The sequence below is a fragment of the Salpingoeca rosetta genome (genome assembly GCF_000188695.1).
Source record: "Salpingoeca rosetta unplaced genomic scaffold supercont1.20, whole genome shotgun sequence".
In the NCBI taxonomy this organism is placed as follows: domain Eukaryota; class Choanoflagellata; order Craspedida; family Salpingoecidae; genus Salpingoeca; species Salpingoeca rosetta.
In genome coordinates, this window is record NW_004754914.1 from 454,001 (window position 1) to 479,000 (window position 25,000).

Sequence of the window (25,000 nt, forward strand, 5' to 3'; positions counted from 1 at the left end):
GCATCTTCACGCATCAAGAGCAAGCGTCGCTCAAACCCTACAACCATCCCCTCTTCACCCTGCGCTTTTGCCATCCTTCCTTCCTTCCTTTCCTTCCTTTCCTTCGCTCTCTCTCTCTCTCTCTCTCTCTCTCTCTCTCTCTCTCTCTTCTAACCACTTCAAACATCCCACCCCACCCCACACCCGACCCATCCCTCACCCCCTTCCCGGTTGTCCACCGTCAACAGAGGCGATTGCGCCGCGCGCACAGGCGGCGGGCACTGGCGACGTGAAGGCCGGCGCCGGCAAGAAGACGCTCCGCATGAAGCGCAACGGCACCGCTGTTGTCGAGGATGAGGTGCGCCCCCCTCCCCACACACACACACGCACGTAGCCGTGTTGTTTCTGCTTGAGTGGTGTTGCCTCTTGCACGCCCATCCACTCCGAACATGCTCAACTGCTACTGCACACGCGGACAAATACAAACGCACTCACGAACGTACTCACTCACCCACATGTGTTTTCACCCACACTCACACTCACGCACTTAACTCACACACATCACACACATCACGCACGTACCATGCATCCAGCCCACAACGGAGGTTGCTGCTGTTGTTGGGAAGATTGACGAGCTGCTTGACCAGCACGTCGGCATCAAGGACCAGGAGCTGTCCACCACCATCTACGACCTCGCCAAGGCGTCCAAGGCCGCTGATGACTTTGCCGGAAAGCTTGACGAGGAGCTTGCAGACTTTGAATTCCCAGACGACTTTGTCCTCGACGTGCGTTGTCACATGCCTTGTGCTGTGTGCGTGCGTGCGTGTGCTGTATGTGTGTGTGTGTGCGTGTGCTCTGTGTGTGTGTGTGTGTGCGTGCGTGTGCGTGTGCTGTATGTGCGTGCGTGCGTGCGTGCGTGTGGTTTGTTTGGTGCATGTCTGAAGGTTTCTTGAGTAGTGCTCGCCCTCACCGCTTGCCGTGCTCATCCCCGCTTCCCCCGCTTCCCCCGCTTCCCCCCCCCACCTACACGCATGCATACATCGCCTGCAGGCTTACGAGCTCGTGACCAAGTGAAGCTGACGCCAAGCACCCAATCCGCCACCCCCTTCCTGCTCCTCACTGTCAACTGTCTCCCTCCCGTGCCTTCCCATTCCCCACTTGCTGTTGTTCTCGTGTTTTTTATATGCCAGCCATCAACACAACCACGCGATGCATGCAAGCAAGTGGGCGTGTCTTGCTCGGTATTGTCTCGTGTCAACCCCATCTCCCTCTTCCCCTCAAGTTTAAGCCCACCACATCAGTTACTTTCTTCCGCGCTTGTCTTTGTTGCTTTGGTTCCACCACCCACAGCTTCCATAAACCCCACCACGCGTGTTGTCCGTCTGTCCCGTCGTGTTTGTCCCATCTCCCTTCCTCCGCGCTCTGTGCCGGTTTTAAGCTGCGAGTGACGATGTTGCTGACTGATTGATCGATTGACTGACATGTCTTCTTTCAAAGGTGCAAACGGATCTCATTACAGCACAGCACAGCACAGTGCCACGCACGGAACATGACACGATCAATGATGGTGGCAGCTGGAGCAGGTGGGAAGGTGTGTGTATGGTGACAAGGTGATGGTAAAGCTTGGGGTGGGAAGAAATGAAACAACGCTCGCACGGAAAACAGACAAGGCAACCCTATGTGAGAGGAGACCGCGCAAGCAAATCGTTGGGCACGACGCAACACAAGGGCGCTGAATACACGTGATGACAAGGGCACGAACAACAAAGGACGCAACAGGATCATGAGACACAACAACGACAGCACTGCAAATACGTCACGTGCGTTCTTCACACGTGTCCTTGCAGCCTCCTATTTGCCCTCGAAGCCAGGGCGCTTTTTCTGCATCTGCGTCAGTTGACAATATTGCACATGAACATGTGAGCGACGGCAATCTCGGGAGCATGGTGGAAGAGGAGAAAGAAGAGGAGGAAAAGGGAGAGAAAGAAGAGGAGGAAGAAGGAGGGAAAGAGGAGAATAGCGTGAACACGCACACACAGACACACAGACACACACACGCACGCACACACACACAGGCACACACAGGCACACAGACACACACACACACAGGCACACAGGCACACACACACACACAGACACACAGGCACACACAGACACACACGCACGCACACACACACACACACCTTCTTCAGCTTGCGCTGCTTCTTTGCGTCCTTGCGAGCCTGCAAGTTCCGTTCCCGTTTCTCCTGTCTCTCCTTCTGCTCCTTCTCCACCGCCGCGACGCGGGCCTCCCACGTCTTCTTCGACTTGGCCTTCTTGCGCTCGCGTGTCTTGATGGCCTTCTTCATCAGCTTTGGGTTGTCAAACACCTGTTGTTGTTGTTGTTGTTGTTGTTGTTGTTGTTGTTGTTGTTGTTGTTGTTGTTGTTGTTGTTGTTGTTGTTGTTGTTGTTGCGGTGGTGGTGATGGTGAACACTGAGTGCACTCAAGCAAGCCCACCAGCAGGCATCGAACAAGGCACGCGACATGTGTGATGACAATGCATTGACTGACGGCCGCACCTTCTCGCCCTCGGCGCGCTTGAGTGCCTTGTCCCATCCCTTCTTCTCCACAACCTCAGCAGCCTGCCCAGTATGTGCGCGTGCGCGCGTGTGTTTGGTGAGTACGTGTACGAGATGGCACGTGAACGGACGCATGCACATGTGGCAGTGAGCGCTTGAAATTCACACATGTACGCACACAATTGCACGGCGGTATCACACCTTTGCGGCATCCGATGCCTTGAGTGCTTCAATCTCTTGCTTCTCCCGCTCGGCCTGCAATGCCGACGATGATGGTGACGACGACGATGATGACAAATGAAGATGAGCGGATGCACACAGGCAGGGAGGGAATGTTGATGCAAGGAACACGCAGGACCAAACACGCAGACACACGCACGCACGCACCATCTGTAGGAGCTGCTTGGGGTTTGGTTTCGCCTTCTTCTTGCGGTTGTCGTTGGCAAACTCAAACTTGCTGAACGCAAGCGGTGCGGCCTGAAAGAATCATGGTGACGATGATGGTTATTATGATGACAGGGGTGGTGGTCGCCATCGTGGTGGTGGCGGCGATGAAACCAGTGACTTCATGTGAAGGTGTCCTGGGGCAGCGTGGAAACAAGGTATCAACAAACAAACAAACAACAAACAAACACACACACACACACACACAAACAAACAAACAACAAACAAACAAACGCACACACACACACACACACCGTATCATCGTGTGTGCTGTCTTTGGCGTCTCCCTTCCTTGCGTCGGTGCCCGTGAACTGTGGCCGGGTTGCCCTGACCATCGCCTTCTTTTGTCGTTCCTCCTTCAGCTTCGAGCGCTTGTTTGTCGTCTTTGTTCTCTGCACACGTTCCTCCGCTGCCTTGCGTGTCTCCCTGCACACGAACACACAATCACACATGATGATGATCAGCGGGCATCAGGAAATGTGCAAACAGCAGACGCCTGGAAACCATGGTACGCGTGTACGTGTTTGCACCACATACATCGAGCAACACAGCACGCGACACACACACACACACACACACACACACACACACACACACACACAGAGGAGAGAGACACACACACAGAGACACATAGACACACAGATGCAACCAGACGCACCCAAAGCAACACAGAATAACACTCGCACACACACACACACGCACATGCGCACGCACACGCAGACACACACAGACACACACACACACACAGAGGATAACACAGCATAACACAAGCTTGTACTTCATTTCTTGCAGCTTGACGGCCAGGCGAGCACGCAGCTCATGCGGGCTGACGTTGCTGGACTGGGACACAAGGAAAGGCTTCTTTCGCCGCTGATCGTTCTGCTTGCCATCCTGTGTTGATGCGGCCCCTCTCTTCTTTCCGCCCTTGCCGTGTTTCGAGGCCTTGTGTTGTTGCTGCTGTGCATCCTCCGCTGCCGCATCCTCGCTTTTCAGCTGCTCCTGTTGAATGTCAATCACTGTCTTGCCCAGCTCCTGCAGCATGAAAAGTGGAGACCGAGCGTGAGGCCCAGCAGCCATCACCTCAGCCCCATGCATGCAACACCTCGCTGCTCTTCTCGCTGCTCTTCTCGCTGCTTTGCACCACCCAACACAACCATCACCAGCCAACACAAAACCCCCAAGCACAGCTACACGCGATCACCGCACAACCGCACACACACACACACACCTTTGCGCGCTTTGCCTTCTTGCTGCGCTCTTTGATCTCCTGCTTTGGAGCCTTGTTCTTGGTGTTCTTCATGTACCTCGCTGCGATGCGTTGCTGAGCAGAAACAAGCAGTGACGTGTGTGTGTGTGTGCGTGTGTGTGTGTGTGCGTGTGTGTGTGTGTGTGGATAAGTAGCCAATCAATCAAGTCCGAGGCGAACGCGCTGAGAGCACAAGGCGAGCATGCTGCGGGCACTGAAACCGTGACATCGACTGTTGTCGCTTGTGTCACTGCTTTTGTGTGTCTTGTTGCTATTCAGGCAGTCCACACGTACACGCGTACCTGGTGCTCTTCATCGGCTTCTGCGAGGTAGTACTTTGGAGGGATCAGGGAGATGACATCGTTGAAGAACCGGTTGTGCGATGCCAACCGCTCCTGCAGGATCAACACCAAAGGGACAGCGAACGAACGTGTGAGCAAGTACCAGCGAATGGAAGGATGCAAAGGAAGCAGCAAGCAAGCAGACAGCAAGCAGACAGCGTGTAAGCAGACAGCTTGCTCACCATGAGTCCGTCTTCGCCAGCCATCTTGCTTGTCGTGTGTGAGCACGCGGTCGTCACTACAAAATGTGGTGTTGGCTGAAGAATTTCGTCGTTTGGTTGTTTGCTAGCGGCTGCTGGCTGGGTGCTGTTGTTTGTTGTTTGCTGGTTCTTCGTTGACTTCCTTCCCTTGCGCTCTCCCCACCCACTCATGTCACAGCACACCACTCATGATGACCTGGCAGGCAGAGAGAGAGAGAGAGGTGCTTCTATGGCGACAGCGTAAACGCGCGGTACTGCCCTTAGCAGGCAAAGTGCAGAGGAAATGGAAAAAACAAAACAATGGAAGGCGCTGTGTTGGCTGGTTGGTGTAGACCCATCAAGCAACAACAGCGTCGATCTTTGGCAATCACAACGGTGACATGCCATGCATGAGTGCAGCCTTCTTGTCACTGCAGAAGTCAAAGTAGGAAACAGGCTAGATGGGCAGCTATCAAGTTTTGAGATATCGAACATGAAAGCAATGGGAGTGAAGTTTTAAAAACAACGGTGATTATGTGACAGACAAGATGTATGCAAGGGAACAACATAGAAAAAAGTAATCCAAGCAGCGGTGCTCATCTCATCACACGTGCTTTTTCTAAAGAGGTAAGACCATTCTCTCTGAACAACCACACTTCTCTCTCCCTTCCTTCGGCGCCCTCATATGGGCTCAAAACCACATACACACAGACACACAAACACACACACACACACACACACAAACATACACACACACACACACACACACACACGTGTGCGTAGGCTCTCAGGTTCTGGACGCGACATTATGGCCGCCGACAACGTGCTTGATCTGTTGCTGTTGTTGTTGGCCGTGCTGGCGCTGTGCCATGAACCCTGGGTTGCCGACAAATGGCCCTTCCACGTCGTCCAGGCCCAGGGCACCGGCAAAGGCGTAGTCTGCGCCGCCAGGAACAATCATGCCGCCCAGGCGAGGCGCGCCGTCGCTAGGGCCAGGAACGCCACGACCAGCGCCGCGGGCGCGAATGTCACCGCTGTCGTTGTTGTGATGGCGATCATCATCGTCATCATCATCGTCGTCATACAGCTCTGACACACGCCTCACACGCTCGCCAGCGGCACCGACGACGCCACTGCCGCGGCGACCACGGCCGCTTCCATCACGCACGGCCTTGGATGACGACGAGGGTCTGCTCGGTGTGCGGGCACCCTGGCTCCACGACGCGCTGTCCGCTGTCTCTGCACCCGAATCACTCGTGCGCGGGTGCGGGCTGAGCGACATGTCACGATGCAGCCTTACGCCACCAGCCTGGCGACCTGGCTTTGTCGCCATCATGGCCGCTGGCGTGGGCCCGGTTGCGCTGGTGCCTGGGCTGATGGCCGAGGAGAGGTGTGCGCGCTCGTGCGGGGTGAGGTGGAGATCGGGCAGGCTCGTCACGGAATCAGCAGATGACGTGAAGGCGGCCTCACTGTGGCCCCGGTGGTGTGGCGGTGCTGCATCCGGGTTGGCAAACGCATCTGGCAGGGGCAGGTTGGAAATGCGCTCGTAATCACCACCACCACCATTATCACCATCACCATCATCATCATCATCATCATCATCATCGTCATCGTCATCGTCGTCGTGATCATCGTCATCGTCATTGACTTCGCCATTCGATCGTGGGCCAGCCAGCCTCCTGCCGCCACCAGCACCATCCACGTCATCAGCGTCAGGGAGGTCGGTTGCGCGATCGTACTCGTGTGCGTCGTCAAAGTCCCCCACGCCCTGCAGTTGGTGGTGTAGCATCTCCTGCACGTTGTCGTAGTCGACGTTTGGGTTGGTGAATGCCGGGTGGTCCATCTCGGCAGGCGACGTGTACCGCTGCCGCTCGCTGCTGCGCCACGTGTCACTGAACACGCCCGTGTCAAACGCGTGCATGCCGCCAGCCTGGCCAGGCTGCATTGCGTCATGACTGAGGTTCTCCGAACCGTCCTCCGAGCCGGGCGTGCGGCCAACGCCACCGGTGCTGCTGCTTCCTCTGCTGCCGCGGCTCGCCTGCCCAGGGCTGCGGCCGCTCATAAACGCGTCAAAGTCGTCTGCACCACCATCGCCAGCGCCCAAGCCCCCTGCCACTGCTGCTGTGGTTGTTGCTGTTGTTGGTTCCAGCAGCATCGAGGGCGTGCTTGGCATAAACGGCTCGCTCTCATCGTGCTTTGCAAACAGCTGCGCATACGCGGCCGACGTGTAGCCCTCCGCATCCTGCGCATCACCAAAGTCGTAGTCGTGGTCGTCGTCACCGAGGTGGTGGCTGCTGTGCCCAAAATCAATGTGCACCGCCTGTGCGCCCTTTCCGTCTTGGTGCAGCGGCGGCATTGCAAAGTCCACCTCATCCCACATGCCCGGCACATGTGTTGACGACAGCTGCTGGGCGGTTCCGGGGTGTTCCTCGTCCATCCATGTGCGCGCGTGTGGGTGCTCGTCAAGCGTGGGCAGGCGTCGCTCCTGGTACACGTGGTATGGCGTGCGGTGGCGGCCGTGGGTGCGGCGACGGTTGTACGAGCGCAGCTTGAAGTGCGGTTGCGCCTGCACGTCACCGGCGTGAGCGTGCATGCCGTCATCAGCGTGGCCATCCACAGCCATCAGCGCAGCACCAACCCCACACGCAGCCGTTGTGCTCGGCTCATCTGCCCGACTCACGGCAGCAAACAGGTCAAGAGGCAGGCCACCACCATTATCCACGTCGTTGGGCGCGTGCAGTGTTGCGCTGTTGTTGGTCCACGCGTGGCTAGCACCAGCACGCTGTGCTGTGGTTGTGGATGATGATGATGATGATGATGATGATGATGATGATGGGGGTTGTGGCGGTGGCGGTAGTGATCCTGGGGCCGCGGCAACCGTTCGTCCACCAGACTGTCGACGTACCAGTGGCGGCGGCAGGCGACGACGTGGGGGCAGCACTGGCTCCGGTTGCTTGCAGGCACTGTCGCTGGTGCCCATAGTTGAGAAGGAGGTGGTTGCCATCATGGCCGAAGCCGCTGTGGCCGCAGCTGTGGATGACAGTGTGCTGGGCGTCCTGTTTGCACGCTTGCGCGGGTTGTGCGTGCCCGTGGGGCTGGCGCTGGCGGCGTGGCGGCGGGTACCGAGTCCACCACGACCATCGGTGCCATGGCCACCATCACTGCCGCGCGTGTTTGTTCGCCGACCACGATGCCCCGTGCGTTCACCACGACTGCTGCCACGGCTGCCACGGCTGCTGCTCTTGTCTGAGCCGGCCGGGGTTGAGGCTGATGCCGCTGTAGCGTGACCGTCCTCGTGATCGACATCATCATGCGTGTCATCACGAGCGTGGTCGTGGTCGTGGTCATCCTCCTCGTCCTCCTCCACCAACATGCTCATGGAGCCCGTGCGCGCACGTATGTGCAGCGATGATGTTGATGACGACGATGACGACGACGGTGGTGGTGACGGGCCTGTCGTGCCAGCAGCAGCAGCAGTAGTAGTAGTTGCAGCAGTAGAAGCAGCAGTAGAAGCAACAACGGCACCAGGCAGCACAACGCGCTCACCACCGGCGCCATCATCCCCTTCAAACACGTTCACGTCCTCACCCACCATCTCCGGAACGCTTGCCATGCCCCCAACCCGCGTCAGCCCTGTCGCCGCCGTGCTTGTACGGCAGCGCCTGCGTGGCGCGAGCCCAGCACCAACCAGCGTGTCGTTATCGCCACCGAGCGAGTTTGCACGCGCGCTCGCCCGCGTGGTGTTGGATGCCGTGGCGGTGGCCAGGGTCTTGCGCCGCCCTATTGTGCCAACAGCGCCGCTGGCCGTGCGGTGGCGGGAACGGGAACGGGAACTGGATCGCGAGTGCGAACGGGACCGCGACCCGGAGCGGTGGTGGCCGCGTCGTGACGACGACGACGACGAGCGACGAACAGGCGGCAGCTCAATCACTTCTTCCTCCTTCACCCGCCCCAGTGGCTGTTGCTGTTGTTGTTGTTTGCGGCGCTGTCGCACCTTGGCAGGGGACGAGGCCTTGCTGCGGCGGCCCTTGCGTCTGGCAGGTGCAGGGGATGTTGACACGGAGCTGCCTGTATCCGCTGATGGGATGTACTTTCGCTGCCACGCGTCAATCACATCGACAATGTCCGAGTGGTTGTTTTTGCGTGCATAGTGCACCGGCAGCTCCCTGGGGAAATAGAGGGAGTGGGGGAAGCGGGTGGACGAGAGAGAGAGAGAGAGAGAGAGACAAGCGTTGTCGTTGTGCTGGTGTGTGAGCTGACTGAACACAGGGGGATGCAGACTCATCTGAACACACAAAGTGCGATGCACGCGCAGACAACCTGCCCTTTCTCAAGGAAAACACACGCACACAGACACACAGACACAGACACAGGCACACACACACACACACACACACACACACACACACACAAGCCGTGAGCCGGTGCGTACATTGCGTTTGAGAGGTGGGTGACCATCTCCCGCACATCTTTGATGCACTTGGCCTGCATTGTCCCGCGGCGGTCAATGCGGTGGTACAACAGCTCCCTGCACACACATGATGTGGTGTTGGTGGATGAACAGGGGGAAGCTATGAGGGAAGGGGGCGAAGGATGGACGCGAAGGGGGGCGGGAAGGGGAAGGGCGAGAGGGTGTGAAGGACTGAAAGTGTGTGCGTGCGTATGTGCATGTGTGTGTGTGCGTGCGTGCGTGCGCATGTGTGTGTGTGTGTGTGTTTGGTGTTCGTACCTGACAATGCTGGTGTTGCCTTCCTTGGCTGCGAGGTGCAGTGCGTTCTCGTGGTTGTTGTTCACCGCCGTGATGCTCACTTTGTGAGCTGCAAAGCAAACGCGTTGGGGGATGCGTGAATACGCGCGTATGTGTGTGTGTGCGTGTGTGCGTGTGTGAGTGTGTGAGTGAGTGTGTGTGTATGAGGAGAAGAAGAGTGGGACATGAGGCGAAGGAGGGAGCAAATGGGGAAGCGAGTACAAGCACACACACACACACACACACACACACACACACACACACGCACGCACGCACGCACACACGCACACACACACACGCACACACACCGTTGAGGAGAACGTTGACGCATTCCTCTGCGCCAACGCGGCATGCCCAGTGCAGGGCGGAGTTGCCTGAAGAGGACGCAGGGCGAAGAGTGGACACACACGCGCGCGGGTGCAGGATGAGAGGCATGCAATGGGCCAAGATGATCGCACACACATGCAATGGTACACATATGCAAGTGTGCAAGGGAGCACGCAGACACAGACACACACACACACACAGGCACACACCCGCGTTGTCGCGCATGGCGACGGATGAGTTCCGCTTCGTGACAATGAGTTCCACAATGCTCGCGTGGCCGTTGGCAGCAGCGGCAAGCAGCGGTGTCACGCCCTGGCCATCATGGTGGTGGTGGTGAGAGAGAGAGTGTGTGTGTGTGTGTGGGTGGACAAGTATGCATCCGCTGTATGTGTGTGCGTGCGTGTGCGCGGGGTGTTCTCAGGCGAGTACGTGCATAGCTCACCATGAAATCTGCCTGGTTCAGGTCGGCCTTGCGCTCCAGCAAAAGACTCGCCTGCACAAGCACAAGCGTCAGCATGAGAACAGTAACTTGTGCACAACAACAACAACAACAACAACAACAACAACAACAACAACAACAACAACAACAACAACAACAACAACAACAACAACAACAACAACAACAACAACAACAACAACAACAACAACAACAACAACAACAACAACAACAACAACAATAACAACAACAACAACAACAACAACAACAACAACAACAACAACAACAACCCTGTGCAACTCACGAGGTGGTAGTTTCCTGTTGCGGCGACCGTGGCAATGCATGTGCGGCCCCTGTGGTCCACCGCGTCGATGTTGGCGTTGTTGTCCAGCAGCAGCTGCGCCACAACAGCGGGAGGCGTGCTGTTGAGACACGCCGTGTGCAGGGGTGTGAACCCGTGCATGTCGGGCAGGTTGACGTTGCACCCGCGGTCAATCAGGAATCTGGCGTGGTTTGCACAGGAAGAGGCACGTGGGGGGGGGGGGAGACAAGAGGAGGAAGGAGGAGGAGGGAGATTTGGCAAAGAGGGGCGGGAATGACCCGGGGGGGGATGTGGACGTGAGGAGAGGAGAGTAATGCAACTTCAACATCAGCGGGCACAAGAAACCCAGTCGTCGAAACACGGTAAGTCATCGACAAGCATGTAGTACACACACACACACACACACACACACACACACACACACATGTGCGAGCATCGAACCTTGCGGCGTGGTAGCGTTCACAGGAGATGGCCCATGTGATGAGAGGCTTTCCAAAGCGGTCGCACATGTCCACGATGGAGCTGCGCTTGCTGTTCTCGTGGAAGCGATCAACCTCCTGCATACATGAACAAGCACAGAGAGGGGGAGTGTGTGTATGCGTGTGTGTATGCGTGTATGCATGCGTGTTCGTGTTAATATGAAAGGGGTGTGGAACAGTGCAAGCAAAAGCATCACACATACATACATACAGGGTGCGCACCAGGCTTGCGAGAGCGCTGCGAATGCACTGGATGAACTCGTCTTCGCGGCCCTCCTCGAGCATGACATGCAGCTCGCAGTAGCCCTCGGGGTTCAGCGCAAACGGGTTCGGTCTGTGGGGTGATGATCAAGGGTACGGTGGTGTGAGATTGGCATCGCGGACAGGAGGCAGGCGAGGAGAGGGGAGGCGAGGGGGGAGAGAGTCGCATTGTTGCACAGGCACACGCCCATGACCGCCATTTGCATGATCCGTGTCACAGTGAAACACACGCACACACACCACACACACCACACCACACGCACACAGACACACACACACGCACGCACACACACACACACACACACACAAACACAGACACACAAACAAACACACGCACAAACAAACACACACACACACCTGTCCTGCTCGCCGTCGTCGTCTTGCATGGGCTGAGTGCGGTTGGCGGTGCGCATGCTGACAGTCTTGATTGTGATGAAGGCCAATACCAGCAACCCAATCAGCACAGTGACTGCAACGAAAGGAAGCAACAAACGTGAAGAGGTGCGTGAGGAGAGTAAGGTTGACAGCCAAACACACACACGCACGCACACACACGCACACACACACACACACACACACACACGCACACACACGCACGCACACACACACCTGAGATGATGATGGTCTTTGCAGTGCTCTTGCTCTGCGATGAAGAGTCTGCAGGTCAAGGACAAGGGACATGTCAGCCGAGTGTGGGCAACACAATGCAGTGCGGTCCAGTGTATGCCTATGTGTGTATGTGTGTTTGACACAGCGAGCAACATCCAGTGCAGAAAACCAAACAACCATGCATGCGTTGCGCACTCACTTGGACATGAGCATGGCCCTGGGCTTGTGATTGCAGCAGGCGGGGTCGCGTGCGCAGAAGCGTTTGCTGTTGTTGCCGCAGACGGTGACGCCGAGTGGGAAGCTGATGATGAGGACGAGTGTGCACCGGTTTCATTCCCATTGTGTTGGCCGTGGCCATGGCTGTGGTCGTCATCATCGTCCGTAGGAAGCACGGTCCTCGCCGTTGTAGTTGTTGTAGTTGTAGTTGTAGTTGTTGTTGTAGTTGTTGTTGTTGTTGTTGTTGTTGTTGTTGTTGTTGTTGTTGTTGTTGTTGCTGTTGAGGGTGAGAGAGAAGAAGAGGTTGCGTTGGAAGCTTGCGTTGGCACCGGCGCAGCGGCTGCTGGTTGTGGGATCGTGGCACAGAGCAAGCCGGCGACCAGCAGTGTGCCACCCATCACCAGCAGTAGCTTTGCTGCCGGCATCGCGTGCCAGCGCCGCTGTGAACGGCGCGACACACGACAGGCAGCCGTCATGCCGCTGCCAGCACCCTCCTCGTTCCTTGTCTTGTCCAAGCACACAATGTGCGTGTGCGTGCGCGCGCTTGTTTGCGTGTGAACACGGTCTCTGGCCGCGTTCAAGCGACAGATCTACTGCTGGTGTTCCTTGTTCTTGTCCAATGCCGTCGTGCACACAATCGCTGCTGTTGTGCGTGCGTGCGTGTGCCTGCCTGTCCTTCCCTGCAATGGAATGTTGTTGCCCGTTGTTGCTTCTGTTGTTGTCGCTGTGTTGTTGCTGTTTGGTTTGTTTGTTCACGGCTGCTGCGTGGGCATAAGGGAAGAGGCAGCAACAAGAGGAACGGGTTGCGCTGAGAGAGAAAGGACAACCCGTCGTGTCGTCGCACACAAACAAGAAGAATAATAAACAAGTGTGCAACGACTTTTTATGCCGCTTCGCTGGCATTGTTTTATGAGGTGGTGGACAGGATTTGATGCACAAATGCAATGGATGGCAGTGTGATGTTGTGACATGACATGACAGACATGACGGACAACAGAAGATGTAGCACGTCGTGTAACACGTGCTGGAACAGGGGCGATGTGGTTGGTTACTCGCCAACAGTGAGGCGTGGGAATGCGTTGGGAGCGTGCTGCAAGGCAATGGAAGCGATGAGGTTGTATGTATCCACGCCCGCGAGCAGCGCAAGGCGCTCCTGGTCATCTGCGGGGATGTGCCAGGGGCCATCGTAGGTAAGGGTGTCAGTGGTGATGCCGTTTGCAGCGAACACCGCTGCCAGAGATGCGACCACCTGGTTCCATACGCCAGAAGGGCGCGGGAAAGGAAAAGGGCCCCTCCCGCCCGGCGAGAGAGCGTCCGTTATGAGGGGCATGTACAGCCAGGAGAACGTCACATGTGCCCGGTTAATGTTCGTGGGTGGCCACACCGTCATGTCGTGGGAAAACCAACGGGTCCAGCAAGGGGCAGGTTGTTGTTGTTGTTGTTGTTGTTGTTGTTGTTGTTGTTGTTGTTGTTGTTGTTGTTGTTGTTGTTGTTGTTGTTGTTGTCGTCGTCGTCGTCGTCGTCGTCGTCGTTGTTGTTGTTGTGGTTGTTGTTGTGGTTGTTGTTGTTGTTGTTGTTGTTGTTGTTGTTGTTGTTGTTGTTGTTGTTGTGGTTGTGACGCAGCGGGCAGGGGGGGGGGAGCGCCAAGCGCCTCAGTATACACGACATCGGCGACATGGGGCAGCGGTGAAGCAAAGAACAGCGTCACCAAGGCGTGCAGTGTCGCGTCGGTGGCGGGGTCGGGAATCTCCGCTGAAATGAAGCGGTCGATGTCCGACGGCCCCTGCAAGGGCTGGGCACACCACACCAAGCAATGCGCATGGGGCAACCCGCGCATCTGAAAATCAATCGCATACAGGAACGCGCGGGTGGGCCCGAAAACGTGGCCGTGCTCAAGGTCGATGCGGAAGGCTGCCAGCTTGGCATGGAAGACGCGTGCCAGGAGGTCAGGGCGATCGGATGCGCGCTCGTGACCCCTTAACTCACGGGTGATTTCAGGCCATGCCGGGTTGCACGTGAATGTCACAAACAGGTCGGGCTTCCCTGCACATGCCACCGCACACAGAACGCAACGCACACGTTAGTGGGCACACAGCGCGCGCACGCAAATCACCACACATGCATCGATACACGCGAACAAACGACAACACACACACACACACATACACACACACACACATACAGGCGCGCGCGCACCGTATTCGCCAAGGATGGCCATGGCGTCATGGAAGCGCTCCTTGGTGTGCCGTTGTCCTCCAAGGAAGCTGGATGGCAGGACAACCCGGCGCCCAAGCTGCTGCTCGTCTGCGTCATCCTCCCCGGAGTGGTCCACCAAGTTCTGGTAGATGGCGGAGCGAAGCTCTGCCTGATGCTGGCGAACGTACAGGAGCCGCAGGTACTCCACGCGGTAGAACGCCGAGCAAATGTACTCCTGCGTCAGCCGCCCGGCACGCAGCAGGTAGTTGCACTGCGACCTCTGCATCAGGTGGTACACGTAGAACTGCCGAGTGCTCACGTGACGGGCGGCCGAGCCATCGCCGCCGAGCCCCATGACGTCCTCTGCATCGACGACAGCACCACCACACTGATCCGGGCGGCGTTGATCACCACCCAGCGACGGCGGGACACGCAGAGGCACGCCAATCCTCCACCCCGGTGTGCCATCGGGAAACAGCAACACAAAGTGAAGCGGGTCCCAGGCCTGGTGTGTCTCGTTGATGAACTGAATGCCGCCGTCCCTCGGGTACACGACCAGGTCCCGCCGTGCAACCTGGTCATCCGGACACAGCAGGGCCACCTCCTCGGAGTTGCCCGACGTGTAGCGGCGCGCGTGCTGATCGGCGGGCCTGTTCTCGGAGTTGAGCACCAACTGCAGGTCCGGCACAGCATCATCGCCCGAAGACGCGAGCGCGGCCGAGGCGGCATCACGAAAGGCGTCGACGTATGGGTTGCAGTCCACCAACATGTCATGGAGCGTGGTGAGGATGTTCGCGCAGATGGAATCGGGCACGCTCGTCCCAGCCGCGATCCGCTGTCGCATGTCGAGCAGGCGGCGCGCAGTTGCCTGGCCGACGTTGTCGTACACGTACACCTGCGCAAACTGCGGCTCCTCGCCCTCGGCAGGCAGCAGCGACCCGATGCAGTGATGAAGGCTCCCCTGTATGATGAGGTGTGGGTTCCACCCACGCTCCGCCCTCACCCACGACGCTCGCGCAGAAGCCAGGGCGAGGGCATTGTTGAAGAGGCGGATGTAGTCATAGAAGATGCGACCACGCTCGCCACGGTCCTCCCAGAGCTGTCGCAGCGGCGCCGGTGGTGCTGGCATGGGTTCGAGATGAACGCGGCCGTTGCCACAGCAGAAGGAGCTGGTCTCACTGCCGTCCTCGCGGCGCTGGCCATCGAACAGCAGCGCACCGCAATAAGGGCACTCTCGTGTCAGGGGCGGCAGGAGATGCACGTCGTCCATGCGGTTCGCAGACAGCGAGCAGGTCGTGACCGTGTGACCGGTTTGTCCGCCGCGGCCACACCGCCGCTCTCGAGTCCGACCTGCACGCGACGGCGGCTGCTGCTGCTGCTGCTGTTGTGGTTGTTGTTGGCGTTGTTGTGGCTGAGGATGAGTGGTGCGTGCACGCTGGCGAGGGGGCTCGCCGTCACCATGGCCACAGCTTGGAGCCCGATTCCCCAGTTGCTGCTGCTGTTGTGGTTGTTGTGGTTGTTGTTGGCGTTGCTGTGGCTGAGGATGAGTGGTGCGTGCACGCTGGCGAGGGGGCTCGCCGTCACCATTGCCACAGCTTGGATCCCGGAGCGCCTCGCGTGGCGTTGCCCGCCTTCTCACCAAGGGGCACGTCCGTGCGTTGTGACCGGGGTTTCCACAACACCGGCAGCGCTGAGTTCGACGGCCTGACATCTTCACGGCGCCGCAGCTTCAGGCGGAGCAGGGCCACACAAACGTGTTTGCGCAAAGGGAAGCGCAGGCGCAGGCGAAGCGCGTCGCCCAACCGGGCGCTCCCACAGCTGTCATGTCTGCGGCGTCGCGGAAGACAGTGCACACAGTTGCCTGCTTGCTTGCCAGCTGCTTGAACACGTTCCGACAAAGCACTGCCGTGGTCGCTCCCCAAAAGCATGCAGACTTGATTATGCTGGGGTTGTGCGGTTCCGTCGCTCGGAAGCGGGCCGCGCGTGGCTGCTCAATGTGCTGGACGGTTTGTGCTTGCCTGGCTGTGTCACATCATCTCAGCCAGCTTTGCGCGAACATGTTCCGACGAAGGAAGCGAGAAGAAGAACAGCGTGCGTGCACGGTGGCGTGTGGTGTGTGCTGTGCGTGTTGTTCCTTCGGTCATCATTGTTGGAATTGTTGGAAGGTGACTGGTTGGTCGACTGACTTCTGTCAGCGGAAATTCCCGATGACATGTTTGTGTGTGTGTGAATGAGTGTGAACGAATGCTTTGTCTTGACGTGTGGGAACATCATGATTTCACCATGGTCTGACTTTGTGAAAGACCCTCTTTGTTTGTCTCTCTATCAGGTGATCTCCTGATACACAATGTGTGAATGTACACGTGTCACTTTAATAGTGTATACGTGTACCCTCTTCCTCTATCATATGCGTGATATGTACTGCATGGTGTTCATTCTCTTCTGTCCCCGATTCCAACGACACCACTGCGTGGGTTGTCTACCAAGGTTTACTTCAGCTGTGAAAGCTCTCAATACAAGTCTCAGGGAAAACGCTGAGGAACAATCTTGTCAACTTCAGTACCTGGCTGGTGAATTTTTTTATTCTGCAGATGTGAGCAAAGTTTGTCGAGCAAACGTTGACAGAAAAAGGTGGCTGCGCCACCGAAAAACTCTGCGTCCGCGAGCGGACGCAGAAATGCTGCCACCACGCCCACGGATTTTCCCAGGGGGCTCCGCCCCCCCTGTGCGCTTAAAGTAACAAGTGAATATCGGGTATTTTGGAGAAAGTTCGCCATATCTTCATGTTTAATAGCACGTCTAGACTCGTTTAGGCGCTCCTTGGCGCGAAGACTCGAAGACGACAAACACCAACAACGGATACAAGACAAGCGCTTCCCGCGCATCGCAAGAAGCAAGAAGGGATGGAGTTTGGTGACGCGTTTGCAGGTGCGTGTGTATGCATGTGTGTGCATGCGTGCATGTGCGCGTGTGCGCGTGTGCGTGCATTTGTGTGTGTGTGTGCGTGTGCGTGTGCGTGTATTTGTGCGTGTGTGCGTGTGTGCGTGTATTTGTGCGTGTGTGCATGTGTGTGTGTGTGTGCATGTGCATGTGTGTGCATGTGTGTGCATGTTTCTCGTCTCACCACCAACCAACCAACCAAACAACCAACCAACCAACCAACCAACCAACCAAACAACCAACCAGGGTTACTGCAAGGGCGAGGCACACCGCCAAGCTCTGGCTCTGGGCGAAGGCGTGGCATTCAATCCCGGCGACAACAGCCGCGATCACAACGCTCTCTCCGTGGGTCTCGCTCTTGTCACGCAGTGCGTGCTACTGTGTCACTGCTGCTGCTTCTGCCATCAAGTGTTCGGTCGTTGTGTAATTGTGATGGCGCGCTGCACAAACCATCATGCTCACATCATTCCCGCTCACGCTACCACACCAACCACAACACACACATATAATACAGGGCTGACACAGACGCAGCAGTTGATGGATGACGATGATATTGTGGAGGAGGACGACAGTCCCATGGGGATGGTGGAACATGCAAACACCACCAGCGCCTACGCGGCACACACGCACGCAACAATGGCACCCGAGGGCCATCCCATGGACGAAGACGTGGACGAGGACGTGGATGGGCTGACGCAATCCCCTCCACCGGCACAGCGGCACTGCGTGTCTCAACGACTACCAGAGAGCCTGGACACCGAGGACGCCGACTCTGACCTCGCCTCGCACAGCCAACAGCAAACTCATGCACGTGTTATGATCTCACAGTTTGAAGCCGGGCGGCATGCAACCAGCGAGTTTGACGATGACAACGATGGTGATGACAATGATGTTGACGATGATGATTTCATGTGTACGGCTGCAGCAGAGGCGGCAGAGGCGGCGGAAGCACAAATGCGCCTGGGCGGCTTTCGTGACCGCGGTGAAGTGCTTGATGACGATGATGATGACGACGATGACGATGATGGTGATGCTGCTGTTGCCGGCTACAGTGTGCAAGCGAGACGGAGTCACGCTGCTGTCACCACCATGCACGCATCCACCTCGGCGCCGTTCTTGCCACACCATCTGCAGCCGCCACCAACACGGCGAAGGTCACATGCAAACCAGAGCAGCAGCAGCACCCGCGGTGCAGCAACTGCAGCAACTGCAGCAACGGCAGCAACGGCAGTCAATGTGGCGAGTCAGGGTCCAAGCAGTGCCACCATCACGTCTCCATATGACCTGTTTGCGATTCCAAGTGGCGGCCGTTCGCAGCGCATGCGAGCGCCACCCAACTTCCCCTTCTTCTTCTCCTTTGTATGTTCATGCGCATGTGTCGACTGCAAACATACTTACGCTGACACACACACACCTTTGTATGTTCATGCGCATGTGTCGACTGCAAACATACTTACGCTGACACACACACACACACACACATTGCACACACACACACATTGCACGCACGCACACACACGCTTGCTCGCACACGCACACACACTTGCACACACACGCTTGCACGCACACCTGCAGGTTGGCAATGGCTGAGGCGGTGGAGGAGATTGCGTCGCCGCCATCCTCGCCGCCAAAGCGCGCTCATCTCACACAGCAGCAGCATCAACAGCAGACGTGTGGTGCATCACAGGTGGCGGACAGCACATGGCGAGCAAGCCAATCGGGGGTTTCACACGCATACACCCCGGCATCCCCCGCCACCCAACAAGCAAGTCATTACCACCACTCAACACAGCACCAACAGCAGCATGCTGCTGTTGGTGGCGAAATGGGCGGGACGCCAAGTGCCGAGACGACGCCTACGAAGCAAGGCATGACAAAGGAGTCACCAGCACGCCTGACCATCCCCTTTCTTGAGCCGCTCACACCGCGCCGGCCACCACCGGCAGCACAGATGCACGCCCTCCTCGACAGCAACCATAAGAAGCGGAAGGTCATCAGGTAGTGTGTGTGTGTGTGTGTGTGTGTGTGTGTGTGTGTGTGTGTGTGCTGCTACACATACACAAATCGCTGACAATGCTCTCTTCGAGCCCACCTTCTTTCTCCTCTTCCATTTCACACAGCAATGCCCTTTGACGATCCACTCAACCACTGCGTTGCATTGATAACTCCCCCCTCCCAATACAATGGTGGCGACGACAGGAACGGCCTCGCTGATCGGTTGATGCGACGGCTCAACTTTCATTCCTCCGAACTCAACTTCTGGCTCCACAGCCAACAGCAGCTCTCCAGGGTTGGTCGGGCTGTGCGTTTGCATGTGTGCGTGTGTGTGTGTGTGTGTGTGTGTGTCTGTGAGTGCTACAGTGCCGTTCGATGGACCCATAGTGCCAACCCAATCCCAATTCGCTTGAAGACCTTGCTTGAAGATTGAAGTTTGAGCGTCATGCGGATCTGGTAGGAAGATGTGATCCCAGCTCTCTTCAGTGCTCTTCCTATGTTCAAGATATATATGCTAAGCATATACTCCCAATACCAACTAATTGCGGCATCTTCACACGCCGACTGCTTATATGGACCGCATCAACCAGTGTCGACACAACAAAGGCTTTCAGGATTCTCACACAAGACTAGTAGCTTCGGGGCAGATTTATCACCATCCGGTCGCTCCAATGGAGCACAACACCCGCATGTCCAAGTCTTCTCATTCAACACCCGGTTTGCGAGGACGCACTTTTTGATTCTATATCTGACAGCGCCTTTAAGTTCGGCCCGACCAATTTTCTGGCTACGTCGCAGGTATACCCGTCTGCGCGCTAGGATATATACCGACCAGTCAGTTAAGTGTGTGTGTGTGTGTGTGTGTGTGTGTGTGTGTGTGTGTGGTGTGTGTGTGTGTGTGTGTGTGTGTGTGTGTGCGTGCGTGTGTGTGTGTGTGTGTGTGTGTGCCGCAAACCATTCTTGCACAACACACATTCACACAAACATCCTGCACGTGTGCAGGAGAAATCGCTGCATGCTGCTGCGGAGGACGTGTGCTTGGAGGTGTTGCAGATTGCACGGCAGCACGGCTGTGCAATTTGCAAGTGCCATGTCCTCTTTGGCGGCATTCCTCGCACACACGTCTTCCTGCACATGCCCGCACGCACAGAGCACCGCGTCAAGCCAGCGTGAGTCACCTGTGTGTGTGTGTGTGCGTGCGTGCGTGCGTGCGTGTGTGTGTGTGTGTGCGTGCGTGCGTGCGTGCGTGTGTGTGTGTGTGTCGTGTGTCGTGTGTCGTGTGTTCTGCATTTGAATGCTTGCGGCATGATTGCGTGCATGACATGCATGTGACGTCGTTCATGTGTATGTGTGAACGGTGCGACTTGAACGGGCGCTGGCTCGACCTCACATCCAACTCTTCACGCCCACCACAACTTCTTCTCACACCGCCACAATTACTGCAATTACTGCCGCATCACCACCATCCCCACCATCCCACCACCCCCAATATCATTACCATCACCACCATCACCACCATCCCCACCATCACCAATATCAAGGCCGGGCATGGTGCTGCAGGTGCGACCGCCCTGGAAGGAGCACGTGACCAGAGACGACCGGGTGGTGCTGTTTGACGCCGTGTACATCCGCGCACGGGAGCGGCCGACCGCGGAGGAGTTGGAGGTTGCTGCGTCGTGCCATCTCCAACTCGCCGACTCCTCACAGGAGAACAACAACAGCAGCAGCGGCGGTAGCAGCAACCACAGCAGCAACGCACACAGCCAGCACGCGCACCCCACATAGCGGCACATGTGCTCACGTGCAGTTGTGTAGGAATGCGTGCGTGTGTATTGTGTGTGTGTGTGTGCAACTGTGTTGCTTGTATGTGCGTAATGGAAATATTGTGGTGTATTTACATGATCAGATAGCTCAGCTTGTATGAGCCTGCTTTGTGCATGAAAGATGCGACTGTGCATTTCCCCTGTCTTCTCCCGTGTACTTATGCGCTAAACCACATATCATGATGACGCCAAACTACATTCGAGCAGTGATCGCACAAATCAACAATCCAGCGAGTGCACAACTTGCAACAACAACAATGATGACACACACACAACAACAACAACAACAACAACAACAACAACAACAACAACAACAACAACAACAACAACAACAACAACAACAACAACAACAACAACAACAACAACACACACACACAAAAGAGAAGAGTGCGTGTGCTGAGCATCAGTATGCACAGAACGGCTGGAAGAGGGCCTGTTTCTCCGGCACGTACATTTCCACGCGACCAAGGAGGATGGACGGTCCGAGCAGCCGCGCAAACGCACGCACACACGACTGCGCAGCAGAACGCGAGAGCTGGTGGTCGTCGGCGAGGGAGTAGGCGAGACTCGGGATGACAGTCTCAAGCATGCTCTTCACAGCACTCTTCTTCACGTTCTTGATGATCACGGGGAGCTGTGGCGATGGGTTTGTATGTTGTGGGGGTGGTGTGTGTGTATGAGAGAGTGTGTGCGCAAGTGTGTGCGTGTGTGCAGAAGGCGGGAAGCACAAATGACTGCAATTCACCACAAATCCACACACATCCACGCACATCCACGCACATCAACGCACGCAAATCAACACACATACACATCAACCCACGCGCATTCAAATCAACCCCCACCTGTTTCCAGATGTTTTCGAGGAGGTTCCTGTGGTGGCGGAAGTGGCGGAGGGTGGTGAGCTCAGCAAGCACGGGCAACAGCGGCGTCACGCGGGCCGGGTACGGTGCAGACAGCTCCCGCAGCAGATACACAGCACTGGTGATAGTGGTGATGGGTGGCGATGTGAGGCGGGCGAAGAGGATGGGGTCTGCAGAGTAGGATGTGTAATACAACACAAACGCAGCGGCAACGGCACCGTATCACACACACACAGACACACACACAGACACACACACACAGACACACACACAGACACACACACACACACACACACACACACACACACACACACACACACACACACACACACACACACACACGCATCTGTTGTCTGCAACGCAGCGCGTACCCGTCCGAGAGCTCCCACTTCTCCTGTGGGCGCTGGAATCCGCAGTTCATGCATCCGCCGCTGCGCTTCAGCTTGGGTGCAAGCGACCCGCACGAGTACATCTGTATACGTGTGTGTGTGTGTGTGTGTGTGTGTGTGTGTGTGTGTGTGTGTGTGTGTGTGTGTGTGTGTGTGTGTGTGTGTGTGTGTGTGTGTGTGTGTGAACATGAGTGTGAATGAACACGTGCGTGCGTGTGAACACATGTGTGTGGATGAGAGCGTGTTGTTGTTCGTACCTGCTGGTCCGTGTGCGCCGGGTCGATGACGTCTGTTGCAGAGACGGTCACAATACCGGCTGCATTCATCCATTCATCCACAAGTGTGAGAATGTGATGACAACAGCGAGCTATCTATCACAACACACACACACACACACACACACACAATCCAATCAAGCACACACAAAAAAAATACAGCACATAAACAAACAGCACACAGCACATGGCGGGTGACCTGGTTTGGCAACACCGAAGCGCGTCACGTTCTCGAGCTGCGAGTTCCTGAGATCATGGCCACCACGATGACGATAATGGTGGTGGTGCCGAAGGTTAGCGTAGGGATGGAAGAATGATCAGACAGCTACGACTCTGTGTTTTGATGCGAGCAAGCAAACACACGAATCAAACACACGTACACACGCGCAAGCAAATCTACGTGTGGCACACATGGCACCGACATCTTTGAATCTTCGCTCTGGTCCTTTGCGGATGGCAGCATTTCCTCCAGCTTTGCAAACACGCGATCAAGCACATCCTCCTCTGCACACACACACACACACACGCACGCACGCACACACACACACGCACACGCGCACGCGCAGTTGTTAGTGCACATGTGGTGGTGATGTTGAGAGTGAGTGCGGGGGACGCAAGCGCTCACAGCAACAGACAGACACACGCTGCAAACGACCAACACAACCAAAACGCAAACCCAAACCAAACCCCAACTGAAACAGGGTGTGCGGACCAAAGTTCCTGGTGACGAGTGCGAGTGCGACGGCGGCGTCTTCGCGGACGGACCAGATGTTGTCGCCGACGTGGCGCACAAACAGATCAAGGAACTTGTCGAGTTGTGGCCTGCAGGCACGTGGTTCAGGCACGTGGTTCAGGCATGTGGTGCAGGCACATGGTGTATCGTGCGGTGTAGTGGTGGTGGTGGCGGGGGTGGTGGAGTGCAATGATGAGCGTTGTTGGAACAGGGGGATGGGGTGGATGCAATGCAATGCAATCGACAGTCGCAATGGCTGTATGTGTGCGTGGTGCGTATCTGTGCGACTTTACCTGCTCTCCTCCTTGAAGCAGCCCATAAAGCGGCCGCTGGCAACACACGCCGCTGCACATGTCCAGCAATAAGCGGAGGTGAGGTCGAGGAAGGATGTGGATGGAAAGCGAGCAAGCACAAGCGCATACAGAAGCAATGCGAGAGAAAAATGGGAGTGTGTACACAGGCAACTGTTATCGCCTCACCATCACAATCATACTCAATCACTCATTTTCCACACACACACACACACACACACACACACACACACACACACACACACGTACCGTCGCGGACGGGCCAGCTCTCGTCCTGAAAGCTCTCGTAGAGGCAGTCCAGCAGCGCCGGCACATGCGCGCGAACGACGTCCTTGTCGACCTTGTTGCCAAGCTCAGCGATGCACGCGCACGCTGCCTCGCGCACAGCGTGGTTGTCCGCCTGGCTTTGCTCAATGTAGAATGCAACCTGTATATAAATATGTATGTGTGTGTGCATGTGTCGTGATGATGTGTTTGTGTATTGCGTATGTCGTGATGGTGTGTGTATGTTTGTTTGTTGTGATGGGTGAGCGCGGGTTTGAATCGGCTAAGCAACAGCCCACAACGGCATCTGAACAAGCGTGTGTGTGTATGTGTGTGTGTGTGTGCGTACCGTCTGGTCGATGTACTTCTCGACGAGGGCCTTGCCGCTGCCGGATGAGAGAAGGCGCCACGACTCCTGCGAGTACAGCTTCACGCCCTCAGCAACATAGTACCTGTGCGCAACCGTGGTGGTGACGATGATGGTTGGAGCAGGGAGGTGGTGATAGGTTGGAAGGGGTGGAATGGTAGGATACAGGATGGGTGGCATAACAACAGATGAGTGAGCGCGAAACACATGAAGGACACTGACAACAGACAAGCACGAAACAAACGCGCGCATACAAACAAACAAACAAACAAACAAACATGTAGACGGCACCTGTTGAGGCACATGCGCGGGACGAGGAGTGGCAGGAACTGCTCACGCGTCTCCGTCTTCATGCCGAGGACGAAGTTGCGCGTGGCGACAGACGAGGCCATGCGCACCTGGTACACAGGAGATCCAGGGGGGAACGGAGGGGGGAGGTTGGTCATGGTGGATGGATAAGCAGTGCAAAGAGGACACACAAGGGTGACCACATGCACCACGGCACATGTGCACATTGTCGACACACACACACACACACATGAACTGGCTGACGTACTTGGCTCCAGTTGTCGGCGAGGCCGACGGCGAGCTGTGCGGCCATGCGCTCGGCAAACTCTGGAAACGAGATGCCCTGCACACATACGCACACGCACATGGGGTGTAAGACGTGGTGTTGGCTTGTGTAGACGCAGTGTCAACAA

The 25,000-nt window shown here is 56.6% G+C and overlaps 7 protein-coding genes across 7 annotated transcripts in view; 3 read left to right on the forward strand and 4 right to left on the reverse strand.

Moving 5' to 3' along the window:
• Nucleotides 1-1,640, forward strand: part of PTSG_07590 (RGS-GAIP interacting protein GIPC) — a 3,571-nt gene extending 1,931 nt beyond the window's left edge. Inside the window, exons 5-7 of the mRNA XM_004991331.1 lie at nucleotides 228-337; nucleotides 573-764; nucleotides 1,030-1,640. Of these exons, the coding sequence (XP_004991388.1) occupies nucleotides 228-337; nucleotides 573-764; nucleotides 1,030-1,053 (326 nt within the window). The 3' untranslated portion in view covers nucleotides 1,054-1,640. The remainder of the gene's footprint in view (nucleotides 1-227; nucleotides 338-572; nucleotides 765-1,029) is intronic.
• Nucleotides 1,435-4,808, reverse strand: PTSG_07591 (uncharacterized protein). The gene is made up of 10 exons (XM_004991332.1): nucleotides 4,753-4,808; nucleotides 4,532-4,624; nucleotides 4,212-4,304; nucleotides 3,762-4,015; nucleotides 3,238-3,409; nucleotides 2,927-3,016; nucleotides 2,741-2,794; nucleotides 2,540-2,602; nucleotides 2,163-2,348; nucleotides 1,435-1,866 (listed from the first exon to the last, which is right to left on the reverse strand). The coding sequence occupies exons 1-10, from the start codon at nucleotides 4,774-4,776 to the stop codon at nucleotides 1,831-1,833; spliced, it is 1,065 nt and encodes a 354-aa protein (XP_004991389.1). The 5' UTR covers nucleotides 4,777-4,808; the 3' UTR covers nucleotides 1,435-1,830.
• Nucleotides 4,809-5,536: 728 nt separating this feature from the next.
• On the reverse strand, nucleotides 5,537-13,038 carry PTSG_12611 (uncharacterized protein; the record flags this gene model as incomplete). Its single annotated transcript, XM_004991333.1, has 12 exons — nucleotides 12,130-13,038; nucleotides 11,931-11,978; nucleotides 11,679-11,790; nucleotides 11,283-11,394; nucleotides 11,023-11,138; nucleotides 10,564-10,762; nucleotides 10,266-10,316; nucleotides 10,033-10,135; nucleotides 9,805-9,870; nucleotides 9,479-9,566; nucleotides 9,182-9,277; nucleotides 5,537-8,915 (listed from the first exon to the last, which is right to left on the reverse strand). The coding sequence occupies exons 1-12, from the start codon at nucleotides 12,620-12,622 to the stop codon at nucleotides 5,537-5,539; spliced, it is 4,863 nt and encodes a 1,620-aa protein (XP_004991390.1). The 5' UTR covers nucleotides 12,623-13,038.
• On the reverse strand, nucleotides 13,034-16,053 carry PTSG_12612 (uncharacterized protein; the record flags this gene model as incomplete). Its single annotated transcript, XM_004991334.1, has 2 exons — nucleotides 13,034-14,189; nucleotides 14,343-16,053. 2 exons carry the CDS (start codon nucleotides 16,051-16,053, stop codon nucleotides 13,195-13,197), a joined length of 2,706 nt encoding a protein of 901 aa, XP_004991391.1. The 3' UTR covers nucleotides 13,034-13,194.
• A 1,192-nt stretch (nucleotides 16,054-17,245) lies between these two features.
• PTSG_07594 (uncharacterized protein) lies at nucleotides 17,246-18,565 on the forward strand (the record flags this gene model as incomplete). The annotated part of the gene is made up of 4 exons (XM_004991335.1): nucleotides 17,246-17,270; nucleotides 17,529-17,627; nucleotides 17,797-18,333; nucleotides 18,417-18,565. 4 exons carry the CDS (start codon nucleotides 17,246-17,248, stop codon nucleotides 18,563-18,565), a joined length of 810 nt encoding a protein of 269 aa, XP_004991392.1.
• Nucleotides 18,566-19,107: 542 nt separating this feature from the next.
• Nucleotides 19,108-21,062, forward strand: PTSG_07595 (uncharacterized protein; the record flags this gene model as incomplete). Its single annotated transcript, XM_004991336.1, has 4 exons — nucleotides 19,108-19,280; nucleotides 19,482-19,572; nucleotides 20,280-20,446; nucleotides 20,819-21,062. 4 exons carry the CDS (start codon nucleotides 19,108-19,110, stop codon nucleotides 21,060-21,062), a joined length of 675 nt encoding a protein of 224 aa, XP_004991393.1.
• A 441-nt stretch (nucleotides 21,063-21,503) lies between these two features.
• The window catches only part of PTSG_07596 (uncharacterized protein), a gene marked incomplete at both ends in the record, with an annotated part of 5,304 nt that continues 1,807 nt past the window's right edge, over nucleotides 21,504-25,000 (reverse strand). The window contains 12 exons of the mRNA XM_004991337.1: nucleotides 21,504-21,734; nucleotides 21,943-22,078; nucleotides 22,332-22,432; nucleotides 22,607-22,665; nucleotides 22,824-22,870; nucleotides 23,047-23,128; nucleotides 23,337-23,446; nucleotides 23,651-23,702; nucleotides 23,918-24,095; nucleotides 24,282-24,384; nucleotides 24,591-24,697; nucleotides 24,856-24,930. Coding sequence (XP_004991394.1) covers nucleotides 21,504-21,734; nucleotides 21,943-22,078; nucleotides 22,332-22,432; nucleotides 22,607-22,665; nucleotides 22,824-22,870; nucleotides 23,047-23,128; nucleotides 23,337-23,446; nucleotides 23,651-23,702; nucleotides 23,918-24,095; nucleotides 24,282-24,384; nucleotides 24,591-24,697; nucleotides 24,856-24,930 — 1,281 coding nt within the window. The remainder of the gene's footprint in view (nucleotides 21,735-21,942; nucleotides 22,079-22,331; nucleotides 22,433-22,606; nucleotides 22,666-22,823; nucleotides 22,871-23,046; nucleotides 23,129-23,336; nucleotides 23,447-23,650; nucleotides 23,703-23,917; nucleotides 24,096-24,281; nucleotides 24,385-24,590; nucleotides 24,698-24,855; nucleotides 24,931-25,000) is intronic.